This window comes from Lutjanus erythropterus, chromosome 14, assembly GCF_056507025.1.
Source record: "Lutjanus erythropterus isolate fLutEry1 chromosome 14, fLutEry1.hap2, whole genome shotgun sequence".
In the NCBI taxonomy this organism is placed as follows: Eukaryota; Metazoa; Chordata; class Actinopteri; order Lutjaniformes; family Lutjanidae; genus Lutjanus; species Lutjanus erythropterus.
This window is the reverse complement of record NC_139330.1, coordinates 8570793-8588102: the sequence shown is the minus strand read 5'-3', so window position 1 is coordinate 8588102 and position 17310 is coordinate 8570793. Positions and strand designations below refer to the sequence as shown.

General features: G+C 39.1%; 1 protein-coding gene across 1 annotated transcript; it reads left to right on the top strand.

The window, feature by feature from the left end:
- The first annotated feature begins 1274 nt into the window (after nt 1–1274).
- Nucleotides 1275–16983, top strand: LOC146315166 (calpain-1 catalytic subunit-like). The gene is made up of 22 exons (XM_084736124.1): nt 1275–1401; nt 5548–5794; nt 6929–6998; nt 7785–7903; nt 8000–8133; nt 8268–8436; nt 8589–8672; nt 10169–10254; nt 10357–10431; nt 10648–10808; nt 10942–11111; nt 11245–11256; nt 12074–12285; nt 12381–12420; nt 12537–12602; nt 13162–13219; nt 13358–13422; nt 14205–14273; nt 14359–14437; nt 14536–14649; nt 15889–15947; nt 16030–16983. Exons 2-22 carry the CDS (start codon nt 5549–5551, stop codon nt 16054–16056), a joined length of 2115 nt encoding a protein of 704 aa, XP_084592250.1. The 5' UTR covers nt 1275–1401; nt 5548; the 3' UTR covers nt 16057–16983.
- The last annotated feature ends 327 nt before the right edge of the window (nt 16984–17310 follow it).

Here is a 17310-nt window from a genome sequence, read left to right as displayed (position 1 = left end):
CTGTTTGTCTTAGATGACAACAGGCAGTTTCAACAGAATAAGTATTTGGAGAAAACTATGCTAATATTTATTCTCACAGGCAGCGGGCCGCTTTATTTACTTAGAGTCACTTCAATCACCTGACAGCAGGAGTGCCACTTTCCCTCTGATTCAATCAACTTAAAGGATTGAATTTCAAGCAACATTTAATGACTAAATGACACTCTATTCAGTCACTGACTGAACTGGCAGTCATTCATGAGTGCTGCATTTAAATGCATTATAACCAAACAACGGATGGTACATCTGTGTCTCCCCAGCTTTCAGTCTCGTAGATGTGGTGGCTGCTGGTGACCTTTAACCTTTGCATTTGTTTACTGCAAATTATCTCTCAGATGACTCATAATTGTTTCCGTTCATAGGGTTATCAAGAGGAGTGACATATCTGAGAACTGAATTTCACAACCAGATTGCAATTATGACGAGCTTATGATTAACTTTTATAGTTTTATACTATAGTCATATTTTATATTGACCTGTTTCTGTTTCAGTGGTTGTATTTGCTCTAAATACATGTGAGCAGAAAACAAAAGTAGTTTATATTGCCTACCAATGTTTTAAATTTAATTAATAAAGAACAATAGTTACAATTACACATTAATAGAAATAATTCAGCCACTTCTGTCCCTCCCTTCAGCCACATTCCCACTTTTCCAAACCTGTTCACTGTCATTATCTACCTGTCTGCCCTCTGACTATCCTTCTACTCCAGACTGAGCCACTCCCATCTGCCCTCGTTTCCTCATCAGCTCTGTGACACACCCATCACCCCCTTTTCCCCAGTCTGTTGTCACATCCGTGTGGTTTCTCTTTTGTTACTTTACTTTGCTTAGCCGCTTGTGTCTGCTCACCTGCCCACCTGCACCTGCACCAGGGGGTGTAAGACTGTGGAGGAAGAGACTGAGTGTACTGCCTGCCTAGGCTTATTTGCATCTGAATTGTCCCAATCTACCTATCTGCATTTGGGTCCCTTTTCTGATTTAATCTTTCTTCCTCTTAGCAAAACATACTGGGTATTCCATATAAGAAAAGATAAGTCTCACAACCTGGAAGTCTGCTGTGTTACTGTAGAAATGGACCCCAAAGTAGAATTACTGATAATAAATAAAAATACATAACTTTTTTTTATGTGATCACACGTGTGCAGCGCCTCTAGCGGCAGTGTGTGGTACTTGCAGGCGGTGGTACGGTGGCCCCTCCTCCTATAGAGGCTGGTCTTTTCTGCAGTGTGCAGAGCCGAGGGAGGGTTGGACCTGCGTGTGCCCGTGGACAGCAGAAACCACAGCCCCCCTCTAACAGATTTATCAGATTTTTAGTGTCCGACTCATTGTGGAGGAGCTGTGAGTTGACTTTAAAGCGCTGGTGAGTGAAGACGTCTTGTTTATTTCACTTCTCTGAGTGTGTAGATGAAGGCAGGTGGAGGTTAACGGTGCTGCATGCTTTATATTGTACTGTAGGCCACCGTGCGGTCTGTTTTATCTAATATCCCGCACGCTGTTGCTCTTATAATAGTTGCAGCTGTCACGTTCAGGCCCACAGATTTGATTCAGACAGGACAGAGTGAGTGATCGTGTTGTTACAGATCTTTTGTTGTTAGAAATCTTTGAAGCAGCTTCTGCAGCAGGCCACGAACAGACACACAGGCCTACTTATACTGTAGTTCATAACAGGTGCTGTGTAAACAGTCTGAGCCTGCATAACATGACATGCCTTTGATAGTAACAGACCTATGAATTCACAAAGCAGCCAACATATGGGCCTGTATCCCGATTATTTAGAGCAGAGGGGACCCCAGTGACAGTTGTTTTAGGGCATTGTTGGGGTTGAAGTCCTATAGATGACATCATCATGGCAGGAATGTCTGGATCAGCTGTTCTCTGAGAGAAAATAGAGTTATCTTTTGATCAATAGCCAGCAGGAGCTCCTCTTTAGGTGTTTTTTGACAAAGCAGAGGGACATTTCTGCAGAACCCACAGCAGAGGAGCCCCAAAACTGGTTTGGATGTTATGGAAAATTACATTAAATTAAAATAGTTTATGAAAATTTACACTCTAAATGCAAAATAAAGCAATATTTAATCAGATTGACAGTATTTTTATTCAGTTGCAGAGTTGATTGTCAGAAAAACGAGGGCTGCAACTAACAATTATTTTCATTGTCAATTGATCTGTTGATTAAACCAGAAGTATTTCTATTTAAGAAGCTGGAATCAGAGTATGTTTACTTTCTTTCATAAAAATGACTCAGGTCAGTTAATGGATAATCAAAGTAGTTGCTGATTAATTGAATCATTGATTAATAGATTAATCACTGCAGCTTCAGTCTTCTTTTGGCCACAGCCCAAAAATATTCAGTTTACTAAAGTGGATGAGTAAAGAAACCAGAAAATATTCACATTCTAGAAACTGAAATCAGATAATTTGGATATTTTTTAGTTAAAAAAAAAGACTCAGAACAATTAATCAGTTATCAAAATAGTTGGCTATAATTTGATAATCGATTAATTGTTGCAGCTCTAAAAAAAAAAGCATCCTCATACTTCGTTTCGGGAGCATAATTTTAAAAGTAAAGACACCTTTCTGACAGAAAGCACATGCAACTCAAGGGGCCTTAAATTAAGTTGCCCACCTTTTATAATCAAGAGTGAACATTGACTTCAGATTAAAAAAAATTGCTTAACAAAACTATAAATTTAAGCGTCACAGTGGCAAAACTAAATAACAAATCAATATTCTCAGTTTTTCCAAATCAAATGTCTTGTTTTGTCAGTCTAAAACCCAAAGATATTCAGTTTGATATGATGATAAACGAGGAGAATCAGGAAATCTACATATCTGATAGGCTGAAAACAACCTTTTCTGATATTTTGCATGAAAAGAAAACTGCTTTTTTACTGCACAAAATGTATGTTTCAGTCATTATGATAAGGATAAGAAATTTACAGTGCAAAATAAGGACAATAAAAACATTAGCTTGTCCAATGGTGGCTCGGTACAAAGGCCTGCAGGCCCCAAATTGTCTGATCTCCAGACATGTGGGGCCTCAGGATGGGGGCTGGCCATATAAACAACATCCTTGCCTGCAGGAGTGTTTCTACCAAAAGCACAGATTATTTTGCACAGAAACACATCTGTTTTGTTTTCTAATTCAGAGAAATTAAATGTTTTGTTCTCGTGGACGTCATGGACGCTGCAGCTCCGTCCAAGTTTCCTCCTCTTACTTTTGGTGTCTGGACTGTTTACTGAACTGAGCTCCTTAGGATTCCTTTCCGGTGGAGCAGAGCGGCATAAAAGATCGTCCCATGTCCCAGTTGCTCCTGCACAGACTCAGAAAGGGGACAGACAGTCAAGTAACAAGTTAAAATCTATCGTATTTGAGTCTTTCTAGCTCCTTGTTTCCTCACAAAGCTATTATATCTTCCCGGGAGACTTGACTGAAAGTTGTGAAATTCTCCGGCACAGAAGAGCAAGTGCACTCAGGGAGGAGAATAAAACCCCCACTGTGCCGTAAACACTCCATTAGGGCCTTCTTTTCATATCATATTTCATCCTGAGTGAATGACTCTCTCTTCTTCTTGTCTCATTCTTCCTCTCAGCGTGCCCATACAGTCCAGGTATCACTTTTCTCAGTTCTTTTGTTATTCCTGCGTTTGCTGTGTTTAAGGTGCTGCCTTGTCTCACATTTCTCTGTAATCGCTTTTCTCCTGTTTGTGCTCTCTGTGTGTCTATTATTTCTCTGCTGTTGCTTTTATTTTTGTCTGCTTCTCACTGGAGTTTCCATAGCAGCACACTCACTTTCAGAGGTATTTCTAGCACAGTTGTTACGATCCCAGAATTTTAAACTTCAAAACGACACTAGTGTAACAAAACAGTGCTTAATAACTCTTTCAATGCCACAGCAAAAAGGCAAGAAGTCCTTTATGGTACAGAAAAAGTCACTGAACACTGTCTGGTTTTGCTGCAAGCCAAATTTCATCCAGGAAAATAAAAACCAAGGTCTTGAATGAGCGCTGAGTTAAATTTTTTAGAGCTTCTGTACTTTTGATACTATTAAACAACAGTATTGTTTTGTTTTAAACACAGTATTGAAAATACTTGTGACAACCTTATTTTCTTGCACAGGGTTTCTGCACATCTTTAAAAAGTTTAAATCCAATAATCTCTTCTTTTAGGCCTTAAAATGTCTAAAATATTTTTTTGAAAGGTCCTATAAATTAACAGTTAACATTACTTTTATAAAGTTGCATTAACTTCAGTCTGTTTTGGAGAAAATTTGTTTTGATCATGCTGTAACAACTACTGACCCAATAACCACTAATGCAAACTGTGTTTGAGTGGACATGAAATAAATTGCATTCATAAAGGTCTTACAAAATGTCTCTACAAGTCTTAAGTTCAACTGTTAAAAACATGCAAAAACCCTGCAGTAAGAGGCCTGAATTATCATTTGGAGGATTTGCCTTTTCCAGGCAAAAATGTTTAACAGGAGACCGAAAAAAAGAAGCCTAAATCTTTTCAATTACTTTAACTTTTTCCATTTTCTTTATTCAGTTAACTGCTCAATTTCCAAACATGAGGACAGTGAAAATCTTCACAGACAAAACAAGCAGAATCCTGAATTTTCTTTTTATTGTTGGCCTAAAAGTGGACTGATTTAAACATGTTCATTCTAAAATTAATGAATCACAGATAAAATACCCATTATGTGTACATTTTAAATAAAAGACAGTAAAATCCCCTCAGGTTGTTAAACTGACCTAGTTAGTAAATGAAAAAACAACCGATACTAGTTTTTAGGGGCTGATATCAATATTCTTTATTTACATAAATATAAAATCCAAAATGACACGCAATGAAATGGTAAACTTTCACTGTTGTTTTTTCTCAAGAATTATAAATAATCATTTAAAAAACACAAGTACAACAACTTGAATTAAGAAAAATAATGAAATATAGATAACTGTAAAAGAAGGAAGGACAAAGACATTCTTTATTAATCCCTCTTGGGGAAATTACATTAAATAAAGTATGTCTTCTCCCTTCTTTCATATATAGGTCATGTTTCATGTATATTTGATCATTTTTCTTAATTTTCTTAATTCAAGTTGTTCTGTTTGTGTTTTTATTTATTTATAGTAATTAAAAATCCCAGTGAACGACTGATATATCGTTCTGTTTCTAAATAAATTACCAAGGATCTGACCTCAGTTTCCTCGATTTCTGTGGCTTTTTGTTATAGTTTTTCGAAGTAATAAGCTTTGTGTTGCTCTTTGGCTGACAGCATAGTGTAGAATCCACGTGGGTTCAGACTAATTAGTTAAAAGGCAGATTCAGTCTAATCAGCAGGAAAAAAATAAATTTTCTGACAGTAGTATAAACATTATTTTTCCCCCCACCCTGCTGTGCTGTAACTCCTAGACAAGAGTGTGCCGCTGATTAGCTCTCTGCTATTTATAGACAGCCCTGTGCGTGCATACCCACCCTGCTCCATATTTTTATCTCACACCAGCATGTATCCAGTCGGAGGGATTTCTGCGAGCATATATGCCAACAGGCTGCGGGCGGAAGGCATGGGATCCAAGGAGCAGGCGGTGCCCTTCTCCAACCAGGACTACGAGGCTCTGAAGCAGGAGTGTCTGGAGTCGGGCTGCCTGTTTGAAGACCCCTGTTTCCCCGCTGAGCCTCCATCGCTGGGCTTCAAGGAGCTCGCCCCCTACTCCTCCAAGACCAGAGATGTGGAGTGGATGAGGCCCACGGTGAGAGAACTGAGAGGGGAAGTCAAAGGGACAGTTCACCCCAAAATCAAAAATACACATTTTTCCCCTGGCCTGTAATGCTGTTTATCCATCTGAATTAAACTATGAAACTATTTTGATATTTTGATAACTATTTTTCATCTTTGAAGTTATTTTTCATGCATAAAATAGCAGAAAATTCTGTTTTTAGTTCTCAAATATGTAGATTTCCTTCTTTTCTCCATTTATTATCATATAAAACTGATAAAACAAAACATGTCACCTTGGACTTTAAAAAACTAGGATGAACATTTTCACTTTTTTTTGACATTTTATAGACATTGCAGCTCCATCATGTCTAAGTTTTTAATTGTAGATTTGTTAAGAGCCAATACTGATATTGGAGGACAAAAAAAATCTATTAATCATTTAGTCTATAAAATAGTAATCTCCCAGAGCCTAACATGACTTTCCAAAGAGTCTTCATTTACTCTCATGAAAGACAAAGAAAAGCAGCAAATCCTCACATGCAAATATTTTACATTTTTGCTTGACAAATTACTATAACAATTAATCGATTGTTAGAATACTTGGCAGCTATTTTCCTTTAATCAACTAATTGATTTTGGGGTGAGCTGTCCCTTTAATTATGACCATATTCAGAGATTTGTTAATGACTTGTGACTAATGCATAAACTAAACAGAAGATGCTTTTAAGACACAGACTCCAGGCTCTAAACCTGGACACTAAGCAGAAATACCTCGCTCACCACTCTTTGGTTTGCTTCTCATTTAATATTTCACAACAGTTATGTGGTTTTGACTCCTGCGGAAAGAGGAGAAACACAAACAAACATATCAGTGACACTGTCTTAGTCTGTGTCTGCAAACTCAGACGGAATAGGACAAGTGTGGACAGGAACTTCTGAGACCACTGCAGCTGTTGGCATCGCGTGGCATTCAATGGCCGCTCCCTTGCTCTGACATTTGTTTACATTGCCTCATTAAAACACAGGAGGCTGACACGTAAACGCAAGACCAACAACGGTTTGAAAGAGGTGTCGCCGTAAAGAAGATCTTAAAAATGTGTTGGCTAGTCTGAGTTCGGAGAGTGTGATTGATTTATCTTCGCCCAAACATTTATTTTCTCCACAGGAGCTGACAGATGATCCTCAGTTCATCGTTGGTGGTGCCACCAGGACGGACATCTGTCAGGGAGCGCTGGGTGAGCCTGTGTTGCTAATGAGTTTTTTCTTTTTGGTACATTATGTTTATTCTATTAAGCTCTCCTGAGAATTCTGATGTTTGTTGCCGCTGTCCACTACTTTTTTGAAAGTTTGGAGTTAGAGTAGTGCAGGCGATGCAGTACCGTGCACACAATTAACTTTTATTAAGCCTAATTTAAGTCTGGTATGCTCACATGAAGTTCTTTTCCTTAATTGTATTTAATTTTGACAACAGGATTCCTTGTTGTTATTCTTAAAGGGACAGTTCTCCCCAAAATCAAAAATGCATATTTTGACTTTCACCTATAGTGCTGTTTATCCATCTAGACTTTTCTGGTGCGAGTACTATCGCAAACACAAGGGTTTCATTCATGAGTAGATTAGTGCCTCTTTGCACGCGTCTTTCTGATGATTTTACACCGAAAGAAAATGGTTCTTAACATTAAACTACTTACAACAAGGTCCGTGGATTATCTTGGGTAACCAGTTCATGATTTTTGGAAAGAAAACATTGCTGTTGAGTTTGTAAAAGGTATTTTTTTCGGCGCCACACCACAAGCCAAGTGTTATCTAGTTACATTATATTGGAATGAAGGCAGACATCTTCACAACTACAACAAAACCAAAACAATCTACATGCATAAATAGCACTACAGGTGAGGTGAAAAATGGGTATTATTTTTGATTTTTTGGTGAACTGTCCCTTTAATGTTGCATCTGTCCTGGCATTATAGTAAGAAGTCAGAATAGATGAAGGTTGATAAATCCTTCGTCTTTACTTGCAGGTGACTGCTGGCTCTTAGCAGCCATCGCCTCTCTCACCCTGAACGAGAAGCTTCTTCATCGGGTTGTCCCACACGGACAGTCCTTCCAGGACGACTACGCTGGCATTTTCCACTTTCAGGTACCTTAAACTCATCTTCTACGGTTTTCCCTTCTGTCAAGTGTAAGGTCAGCAGTTAAGCTAGATGCAGTTATTGATTATTGCTCTGTGTTGTAGTTCTGGCAGTTCGGCGAATGGGTGGACGTCGTGATCGATGACAGGTTGCCTGTCAAAAGCGGCGAGCTGATGTTCGTCCACTCTGCTGAGGGCAATGAATTCTGGAGCGCGCTCCTGGAGAAGGCTTATGCCAAGTAGGTTTTTGAAAAGCCTGCCAAATTGCTAAATTATTCAGCGTGAGTGTATTTAGTGGGAAGCTGTAAGTCACTTTCTGAAGTGCTGCTGTTCAATCGAGCACCGTCAAAAATGTTTCTTAATGTGGAATCAGGCTTAACGGCTCCTATGAGGCTCTGTCAGGAGGAAGCACCACAGAGGGGTTCGAGGACTTCACAGGCGGCGTGTCTGAGATGTACGAGCTCCGCAGCGCTCCCAGAGATCTCTACAGGATCATTGGCAAAGCTCTGGAGAGAGGCTCTCTGCTGGGCTGCTCCATCGATGTGAGTGCTGAACACACTGGCTCGGCTCCAGGACACGCAGATCGATGCTGCACCATCTTGAGAAAGCCAATAGCATTAAAAGCACTCCTATTTATTCCTATACTGGACTATTCATATTCTGCTGCAGTAATCATGTTCTCGCACTAATACAGATCACCAGCGCCTTCGACATGGAGGCTGTTACATTCAAGAAGCTTGTGAAGGGCCACGCCTACTCAGTCACTGGATTGAAGGAGGTTTGTCATTTACCGTTATGATTAATCAGTGGCTGGTGACTCAAAGCACTGGGGAGGACGGCAGAAAAACAAACCCACAGCATCATGTCATTTTACACTCGGTGGCTCTACTTTCTTAGGCTGACTTTAGACGATGAAGCTTCCATGCAGCTAGTTGCAGATTGCAAATGCATGAAACATAATTTCCAATGCAACCAACAGTTAAATGAAGCAACTGAAGAATAAACCACATGCAACACAACTTAAAAGCTAATTCCAGCCTGGTCCATTGAGCCTCCAGTGACTGCATTTTCCCTTTGATGCAAGGAAAATGCATAAATACATAGATAGCTCTTTATTGCCACCTTCTGACATCAGCATGGAATTGTATTTTAATATATGTTTGTATTTTAGATAACAGCTCTGATCATCAGAACCTAGAACTAAGCAAGCAGTGATGATAGCCTCCTGCTAACCACAGTGTATGCAAACTTTGCCTCGCTCATGATTATCAACAGCCATTTTGACAGCGTTGACAATCTTTCATGAAGTCTGTGAAGATAATTTCCTTACGAAAACATCCAAAAGACCATCTTCTGTTTAATCATTTTGTTTACGTTTGGTGATAAACCGTTGTCAAGTTGAAATCAATCAGTTAAAATCAGCTGAAATATTAGAAGTCATCATCTGATATGTTATCAGCATTTGGCTTGACTGTTGCATGAAACTAGGTAGTTTCAAAAAGTTGCATTTTTTTTGCAGCTGTTGTGGCTGAGTTTCAGAGACTCAGTCGCTACTTAGTTTCAACCAACTAAAGTTGTGTGAAAGTTTCACTGTGTGAAACCAGCCTTATGTTCGATGAAAAGTTAAGCAATAACAAACAGTCACTTACAAAATCATGTAGATTACCACAAACCAGATCACAAATTACATATAACACACACATATATAGTAATTAAAGCTGCAATGATTAAACACTTTATTGATTACTAATCAATAATTAAATTAGTCACCAACTAATTTGATAATCAATTTATTGGTTTAAGTATTTTTTTAAAGAAAAAAGTCAAAATTGTTTGATTTTAGCTTCTTAATTGTATTTTATTTTAGTTTCTTTAGTCCTCTGGGACAGTAAGTGACATATTTTTGGACTGACAGTTTCCCCATTTTCTGATATTTTAAAACAAACAACTATTAATCAATTAATCAAGAAGATAATTGACCAATTATCGACTAACAGGAGCACGTCCCCCTCTGCTCTTTCTCCTCTGGCCCTGGTTTTGTGGCTGTTTAACCATGTTAATCAGATTTTTAATGACAGATTTCTCTTCAAAGAAGAGAGAAATTTGATTATATAAATGTTTTATTAATGGTTTATTTCTGCCCATCACTGCCCCTTTTTTTTTTTTTAATATATTTTGATCTCCCTCTTGCATTTCAAACACAGAGGAGCAGCAGCCTCCCCTGTGAATAATATTAATGGTTTTAAGTTGCCCATCACTCCCTGTGTCCTGTAGGTTGATTTCCGGGGCAACATGGAGCGCCTGATCCGAGTACGTAACCCTTGGGGTCAGGTGGAGTGGACTGGAGCCTGGAGCGACAAGTGAGTGTGTCAAAGCATCATAAATGACCTTATGTTCTGCAGAGGTTTCCGTCCACAGTTTTAATTTCGGTTAATGTCGTCTACTTGTCACGTTGTGTGCAGCTCCCCTGAATGGGATGAGATTGATCCTTCTGAACGAGAGGACCTGAACTGTCAGATGGAGGATGGGGAGTTTTGGTAAGAAGTCCCATGTGCTGTAATTCTGTATCACAGTTTTATGTTCTGTAGGTATTTTAGAAAAATGCTTCCATGCTGGTGCTCCTCTCTGCCTCTCCAAACTGGGGGCGTGCTGACCACCATCATCATGGCATCATCATCTAACCCAAGACGAGAAAGCAAAGGAGAGTATTTCCCAAAATGTTTTGGGCCTACAACTTTATTTTAATCTTCCAGGATGTCTTTCAACGAGTTCAAGAGGCAGTTTTCTCGGATAGAAATCTGTAACTTGACACCTGACGTTCTCAGTGAGGATGTTCTCAGCTACTGGAACACCATGAAGTTCTACGGCACGTGGAGGAGAGGAAGCACCGCCGGAGGCTGCAGGAACCATCCCAGTGAGTCTAAACAGTATGGTCAGAGGGAAAATGATAGATAGTATTACTCATAATCAGATGATAAACTCAAACAGGTCCTGTAAATATTACTGTGACTGAGAACCAGGCTAACACAAATGCACCACCTGTGTAGACACATTCTGGATCAACCCTCAGTATAAGATCACACTGCTGGAGGAGGACGATGACCCTGAGGACGATGAGGTGGCCTGCAGTTTTTTAGTGGCTCTCATGCAGAAGGACCGCCGCAGATATCGGCGCCAGGGTCAGGACATGCACACCATTGGATTTGCTATTTATGAGGTGAGAACAGAGATGCAAAATCTACGTTTTCCCATGTCCTTCTCATATCCACATGTTCATGTCACCTTATTTTGAAAAAAGTAATTGCCTCAGCTGATTTATGCTACTTTTTTCTTTTATTTTCTTTATGCAGATTCCAGAAGAGGTAAGCACAGCATCAGTGACTCAAGAGAGGTTTGATTATAATAATACTACTGATTTGTCCCCTCTGAGTAGCCATTGTTTTCTCTGCATTGAGCTCATCACATTCACTGTATGAAAATCAGCTTACAGAGACTTGTCACTTGATTGAGTCAATCCATCACAATTGATCAACTTGTTAAAAAAATGCACATATTTGACTGCGTTATCAAGAAATGATATGGAAATTTAACAACATTAAAAGCAGACTTGACGTTCATGGGCTAACTTGTGACTCCCGCGCCCATGTCTCCGTTTTATCACCACCATCTTGCCTGTAGCTATTACTTTGTTGGCGTTAGGTGACCACCGTCACTGTTTGGCGTTTGCATGGAGGGTCCTCCACGTTGAGTGTTGTTCCAGACCAGTCAGGCTTAAGGTTGAGTCCTCCAACAGCGAGGCTTTCCAAGCACACTCCTCTCAGGGGCTGGATTGGAAATGGGCAAATAAATGGAAGCTGAAATATCTTGTGGTTCTTCCTGCTTCCAGTGACATCGCTGGATGTAAGGAAGAACAACAGATTTTTCAGCGGAGCTCCATTTTCTCATTTATTTCTTCGATTGACATTATTTACCGTCAACACTGACTGGACATCGACTGAAGTTTTCCTGTAATTTCCATCCCACAGTCTTCATATAATGCAGTTAGAAATGAAAAACATTAACAGTGTAATGCTTTGCAGAATGGTTAGCAGTAATGTAAAATATTTATGATTTCAATCAAATGGACCTAAAAGCATGCAAGTGCATTTCATCCCATATGTTGTTTCCTACTGCCCTTAGTACAGAGGCTGCCAGAACGTCCACTTAAAGAAAAATTTCTTCTTGACCAACTCATCGTGCGCTCGCTCTGAGACCTTCATCAACCTGCGGGAGGTGAGCACACGGCTTCGCCTGCCCCCTGGAGAGTACCTCATCGTCCCCTCCACCTTCGAGCCCGGCAAAGAGGCCGACTTTGTCCTCAGGGTCTTCACTGAGAAGCAGTCAGAAACAGAGTATGTGTCGTTTGCATGTGATTATAATGCCAGTTTATGGATTTGCAATGTGTAAAAGATGAAATGTCATTCTGGTGTGTTTTTGTCCATTGCAGAGAACTGGATGATGAAATCTCTGCTGATTTAGGAGAGGAAGTATGTATCAGTTAGATATTACTAACACTGTAGAAAAAAATAAATGTTATATAATATATGTTAGGAATATCTAGAACCTCAATTATAAACAATGACTTTATATTTATTTTCTGTAGGAAGAAGTAACTGAAGACGACATTGACGACTCTTTTAAGTCCATGTTTGCTCAGCTAGCAGGAGAGGTAAGATCTTCGGTTGCTATTTTACCTGCTGACATCACTTAAATTGTTTTTATTTAGGCAACGTAGGAGCCGTTAGTTAAGGTGGTGTCTGTTTATGATTTGTAGCCCACATCAAGTCTACCACGGGTGGCAGTGTGGGCTATTGTGGTACATGAAATCTGGGCACAGGTGTCACATAGGAGGGTGGTGGGTGAATCTGTATAGCACAGGTGCTACAGACCGGGTAATCCAGCAAGTTTTTACCACTCACATGCTCACATGTCAGTTAGTCATCACAGTCAACACAGGGTTTGATCGTCATGTAAAAAGTAACATTGAAAGTTGAAGCCTTTGTAATCCGAAAACCTTGTCCGTGACAAACAGTCTAGACGTCATTAACTGAAGCGCATCAAAAACAAAGATCCACTCCCGTACCCAGCCGAGTGGCTGTCAGCTGGTAAGGATAGTCGCTGCAGGTAATATTGTTGTATTTTAGACAATATCTAAAGCGCAAGGATCCAAATCATCTTTGTTATAATGTAGAAAATAAATTATCTTTTCTTGTACTCTGCTTTTCCAGGACATGGAGATTTCTATTCACGAGCTCAGGACCATCCTGAACAGGGTCGTCACCAGGCGTGAGTTTTCATTTTAGTAATACATCTAACATTACTGTATCAGATTCCACTGTAGAGTGTACACAACATCTGATTTCCTGAACGAGCCTCTGTGTAACTGTGTCAGAATGTTTCACATGAGTGTTTTTACTGTTTCAGACAAAGACCTGAAGACTGACGGCTTCGGTATGGAATCATGCAGGACGATGGTCAACCTGATGGACGTATCCTCTTCAGTTATAAGCACGCTATTGCAAACTATTAAATAATACTGAAAACATTCAGCCACTAGAGGTCACACTCCCCCTGCCCACTTCCTTTCCATTCAGTTCAAGTGGTTGCCTGGTTGCTGTAGTGGTAATGTCACACATCTTACACAGAGATAAACAAAATATTCATTTTGGACACATCAGAATTTTTTAAATGATTAATTCACGATTTATGTATTTATTTTGAAAAACTGCTACTTTTATTCTGCAACTTTCAAAACACCCTGTGAATGTATTATTTAAAAAAATATATGTTTATATAAAAAACTTGTAATTACATTGTTTTTATTAGAAACTAGAGGGGTACTTGGAGAGCACAGATCACCTGCAAGGCCAACTATGACCACTATATTTGTCACTGTATACATTTCCAAAGCTATTGGAATCATGTCAAAATATGCACCTAGATTAAGCCTCATCATCTCAGCTGTGCTTTTATTAGGCCCCATGTACTTCTACATTGAAAATATTTCACATACTTAACAATAGATGTGAGTAAGAGTATAATTATTAGTTGCATGATGTGTGTGTATTTAAGTTTCCATCGCCGCGCCTTAGTTTCAGAGGAAAAGTCCTGCCCCTTTTTGCTCTATGCTCCAATCAAATTTCTGTCACATTTCTCCTCTCTTCCTTCCGTAATCCTTCTGACAGAGGACACCAGAAATATACCCTCCTTGGCGGAGATAATTTAATTTGTGATTGTCTATAGTTTCACCCCTTGACACTACATTGATCAGAAAGATGGCAGCGCCCGTTTAGGGCTGGTGGAGTTTCAGATCCTCTGGAACAAAATCCGAAAGTGGCTGGTAAGAATGAGTAAAATAACAATGTCAAAAAACATTACACACACTTAAACTTTTCTGTATTTTTAATTACGTCTCTGTCTCTCAGGTCATTTACAGAGACTTTGACCTTGACAAGTCAGGGGCCATGAGCTCTTATGAGATGCGTCTTGCTGTGGAGGCAGCAGGTACAATGCTATTGATTATCACGCTTAATGATTATTGATTGTACACAGACCCATAGATGAGAAGTGTGACCCGTTCCTTTTATTTTCTTCCTGTGTAGGTTTCAAACTGAACAACAGACTGAACCAGATTCTGGTGGCCCGGTACGCAGAGAATGAGATGATTGACTTTGACAACTTCATCTGCTGCCTGGTCAAACTTGAAGCCATGTTTAGTGAGTATTATTGTTATTCTAAAGGTATACTGTACAACCCCAGTTCCAAAAGAGGTGGGATGTTGGGTAAAATGTAAAAAAAAAACAAAATGCAATGATTTGCAAATTCTTTTTGACTTATATTCAGTTGAATACAGTAGAAAGACAAGATATTTAATGTTCAAACCGATTAACATTATTATTTTTTGTAAACATACACCCATTCTAAATTTGACCATGTTTAAAAAAGACAGACTGAAAACATTGGTGAACGCTTGAAAAACACCTGCTTAGAACATTCGACAGGTAATTGGTAAAAGGTGACAGTATCGTGATTGGGTATTGAAGGCGAATCCTCAAGAGGATCAGTCGTTCTCAAGCAAGGATGGGTTGAGGTTCACCGCTGTGTGAAAAACTGTGTGGGCAAATAGTCCCACCAGTTTTAAAAGTACATTTCTCAACACACAGTTGCAAGGAATGTAGAGATTTCATCATCTACAATCCATGATATCATGAAAATATTCAGAGAATGCACAGAAATCTCTGCATGTAAGGGGCAAAAACCAACAGTGAATGTCTGTGACCTTTGACCCCTCAGGCCCCTCTGCAGACTTCTCTGGGCCTGAGCTCATCTGAGATGCAAAGTGGAAAAGTCTTCTGTAGTCTGACAAGTCCACATTTCAGATTGTTTTGCAAATCATGGACGTATTGACCTCCTGACTAAAGAGGAAAAGGACCATACAGATTGTTACCGGCATTAACTTCAAAAGCCAGCATGTGTGATGGTATGGGGGTGTGTTAGTGCCCATGGCATCATGGGTAACTCATATCTGTGAAGGCCCCGTTAATGCTGAAAGGTACATACAGGTTTTGGAGCAACAGTCTAGACATATGAAGCAAGAATGAGAAAGAAATTCACTTTTAAAACTCCACAATTGGTGTCCTCTGTTCCCAAACACTTACTGAGTGTTGGTAAAAGAAAAGATGATGTATCACAGTGATAAACACGCCCCTGTCCCAACTTTTGTGGAACACGCTACAGACAACTTCAGAATGAGTGTATTTTTACAAAACACAATAAAGTGAATCAGTTTGAACATGAAATATCTTGTCTTTGTACTGTATTCAAGTGAATATAGGTCAAAGTTATTGCAAAAGAAGCATTCTGTTTTTGTTAATGTTTCACACAACATCCCAACCTTTTCAGAATTAGGGCTGTGTTTGCAGAAAATTGTTAAAACTTTGAATTTTTTTTAACAGGGTATTTCCAGCAGTTCGACAAGGAAGGGTCAGGAGTGGCTGAGATGAATATCACAGAGGTGAGTTCTGTTCAAAAAGAAAACCTCAGTACATTTTGTCCATTGTTTCCCTTCGTCTAATCTTTATTTCTCATGTTGCTAGTGGCTTTACCTGACAATGTGCGGTTGAAGAGGGCCGTCTTCACTGGAGGAGGGTGCAGAGCCTGCAGACTGCCACGAACCTGTAATCCTGAAGACCCCACTGCCTTAGTTGACCCGTTGATTTGTAAACACATCCCACCTCAAGTAGCAAAAGAGCTGTATAATGGAAACCAAAGTCCAGCCAAGCTCTTGCAAGCGTCTCCCGGCCAAATTTGCTACACACCTATGCAAACCTACAGTATGAAGCAGTCGCTGTGCCACGTAAATGTGTCATCTCTGTAAACACAGCATGAGTCTGTGCATGATGAAAATCACTAGCTGTAACATGCATTGTAAGTTGATTTTATATTTCTGCATTTTAGTTTTGCTGTCTGTCTGAATATCAACTCATTTACTAACAACGTCATAGTTTTTATTTCAAAGTCTCACAAAACATAGGAGAAATCTGAAAAAAGTCTGTTACTGTTGTGTTTTAAACGGTTAAATTTTAGTTTCTTTTAATTCTTCTGCATTCGTTTCCATTTTTTCCCCATATTTTAAAACAGATTTTCAGGATCACCTCAGTGTTGAGTTGGTAGTTTCATTCATGTACCTGTAGGTGGCAGTACAGACAATTATATGTTTTATTTTTTAATTTTTGGACATTTGATACCGAATTTTAGCTGTTAATATATTAAAACAATCTTTTTCTTTAGTTGAAGTCAAGCAGCTGACATTTGTTTAGTTGTTTTTTTTTTATTTTGCACTGACATTTTAGCTGCTAGTGATGTTGCCTCAACTTGGCGAGAAATACTGTATGTTGATCCACTCAAAGTGACATTTACAGGGATCACACAATACTGAATGCCTTATACATGACACCATGATGTTATAGACAGCTAAGAAAAATGTGCTAGTCATGTGTTTTGTGTTGTGAATGTATGTTGTGCCTTCATTAAAGATTTCCTTCATGCTTTCTCAGTTTGGTCATTGTGTTCATGATAACATGAGTTTGACCTACATTTGGTGCTTATGCTATGCATTTATGGTGAAGGCTGTGTTTATTGTAAACATCGAGAGGCCTCAGTGAAATGTCAAGTAGGTTGAAATTCCTTTAATTGTTCTAGTTTTCTTTTTGGTTCAATTTGTTGTTGTCTTTAAATATTTTAATACTTTGCATTGTCCATACTGTATTCATGCATTAATTGAAGAATACTTAACAACTATTAAATTTATCTCCAAATATTTTGATCACCAATTCATAAATGGCTTTGGGTTATTTTTAAGGGAAAAAAACAGCTTT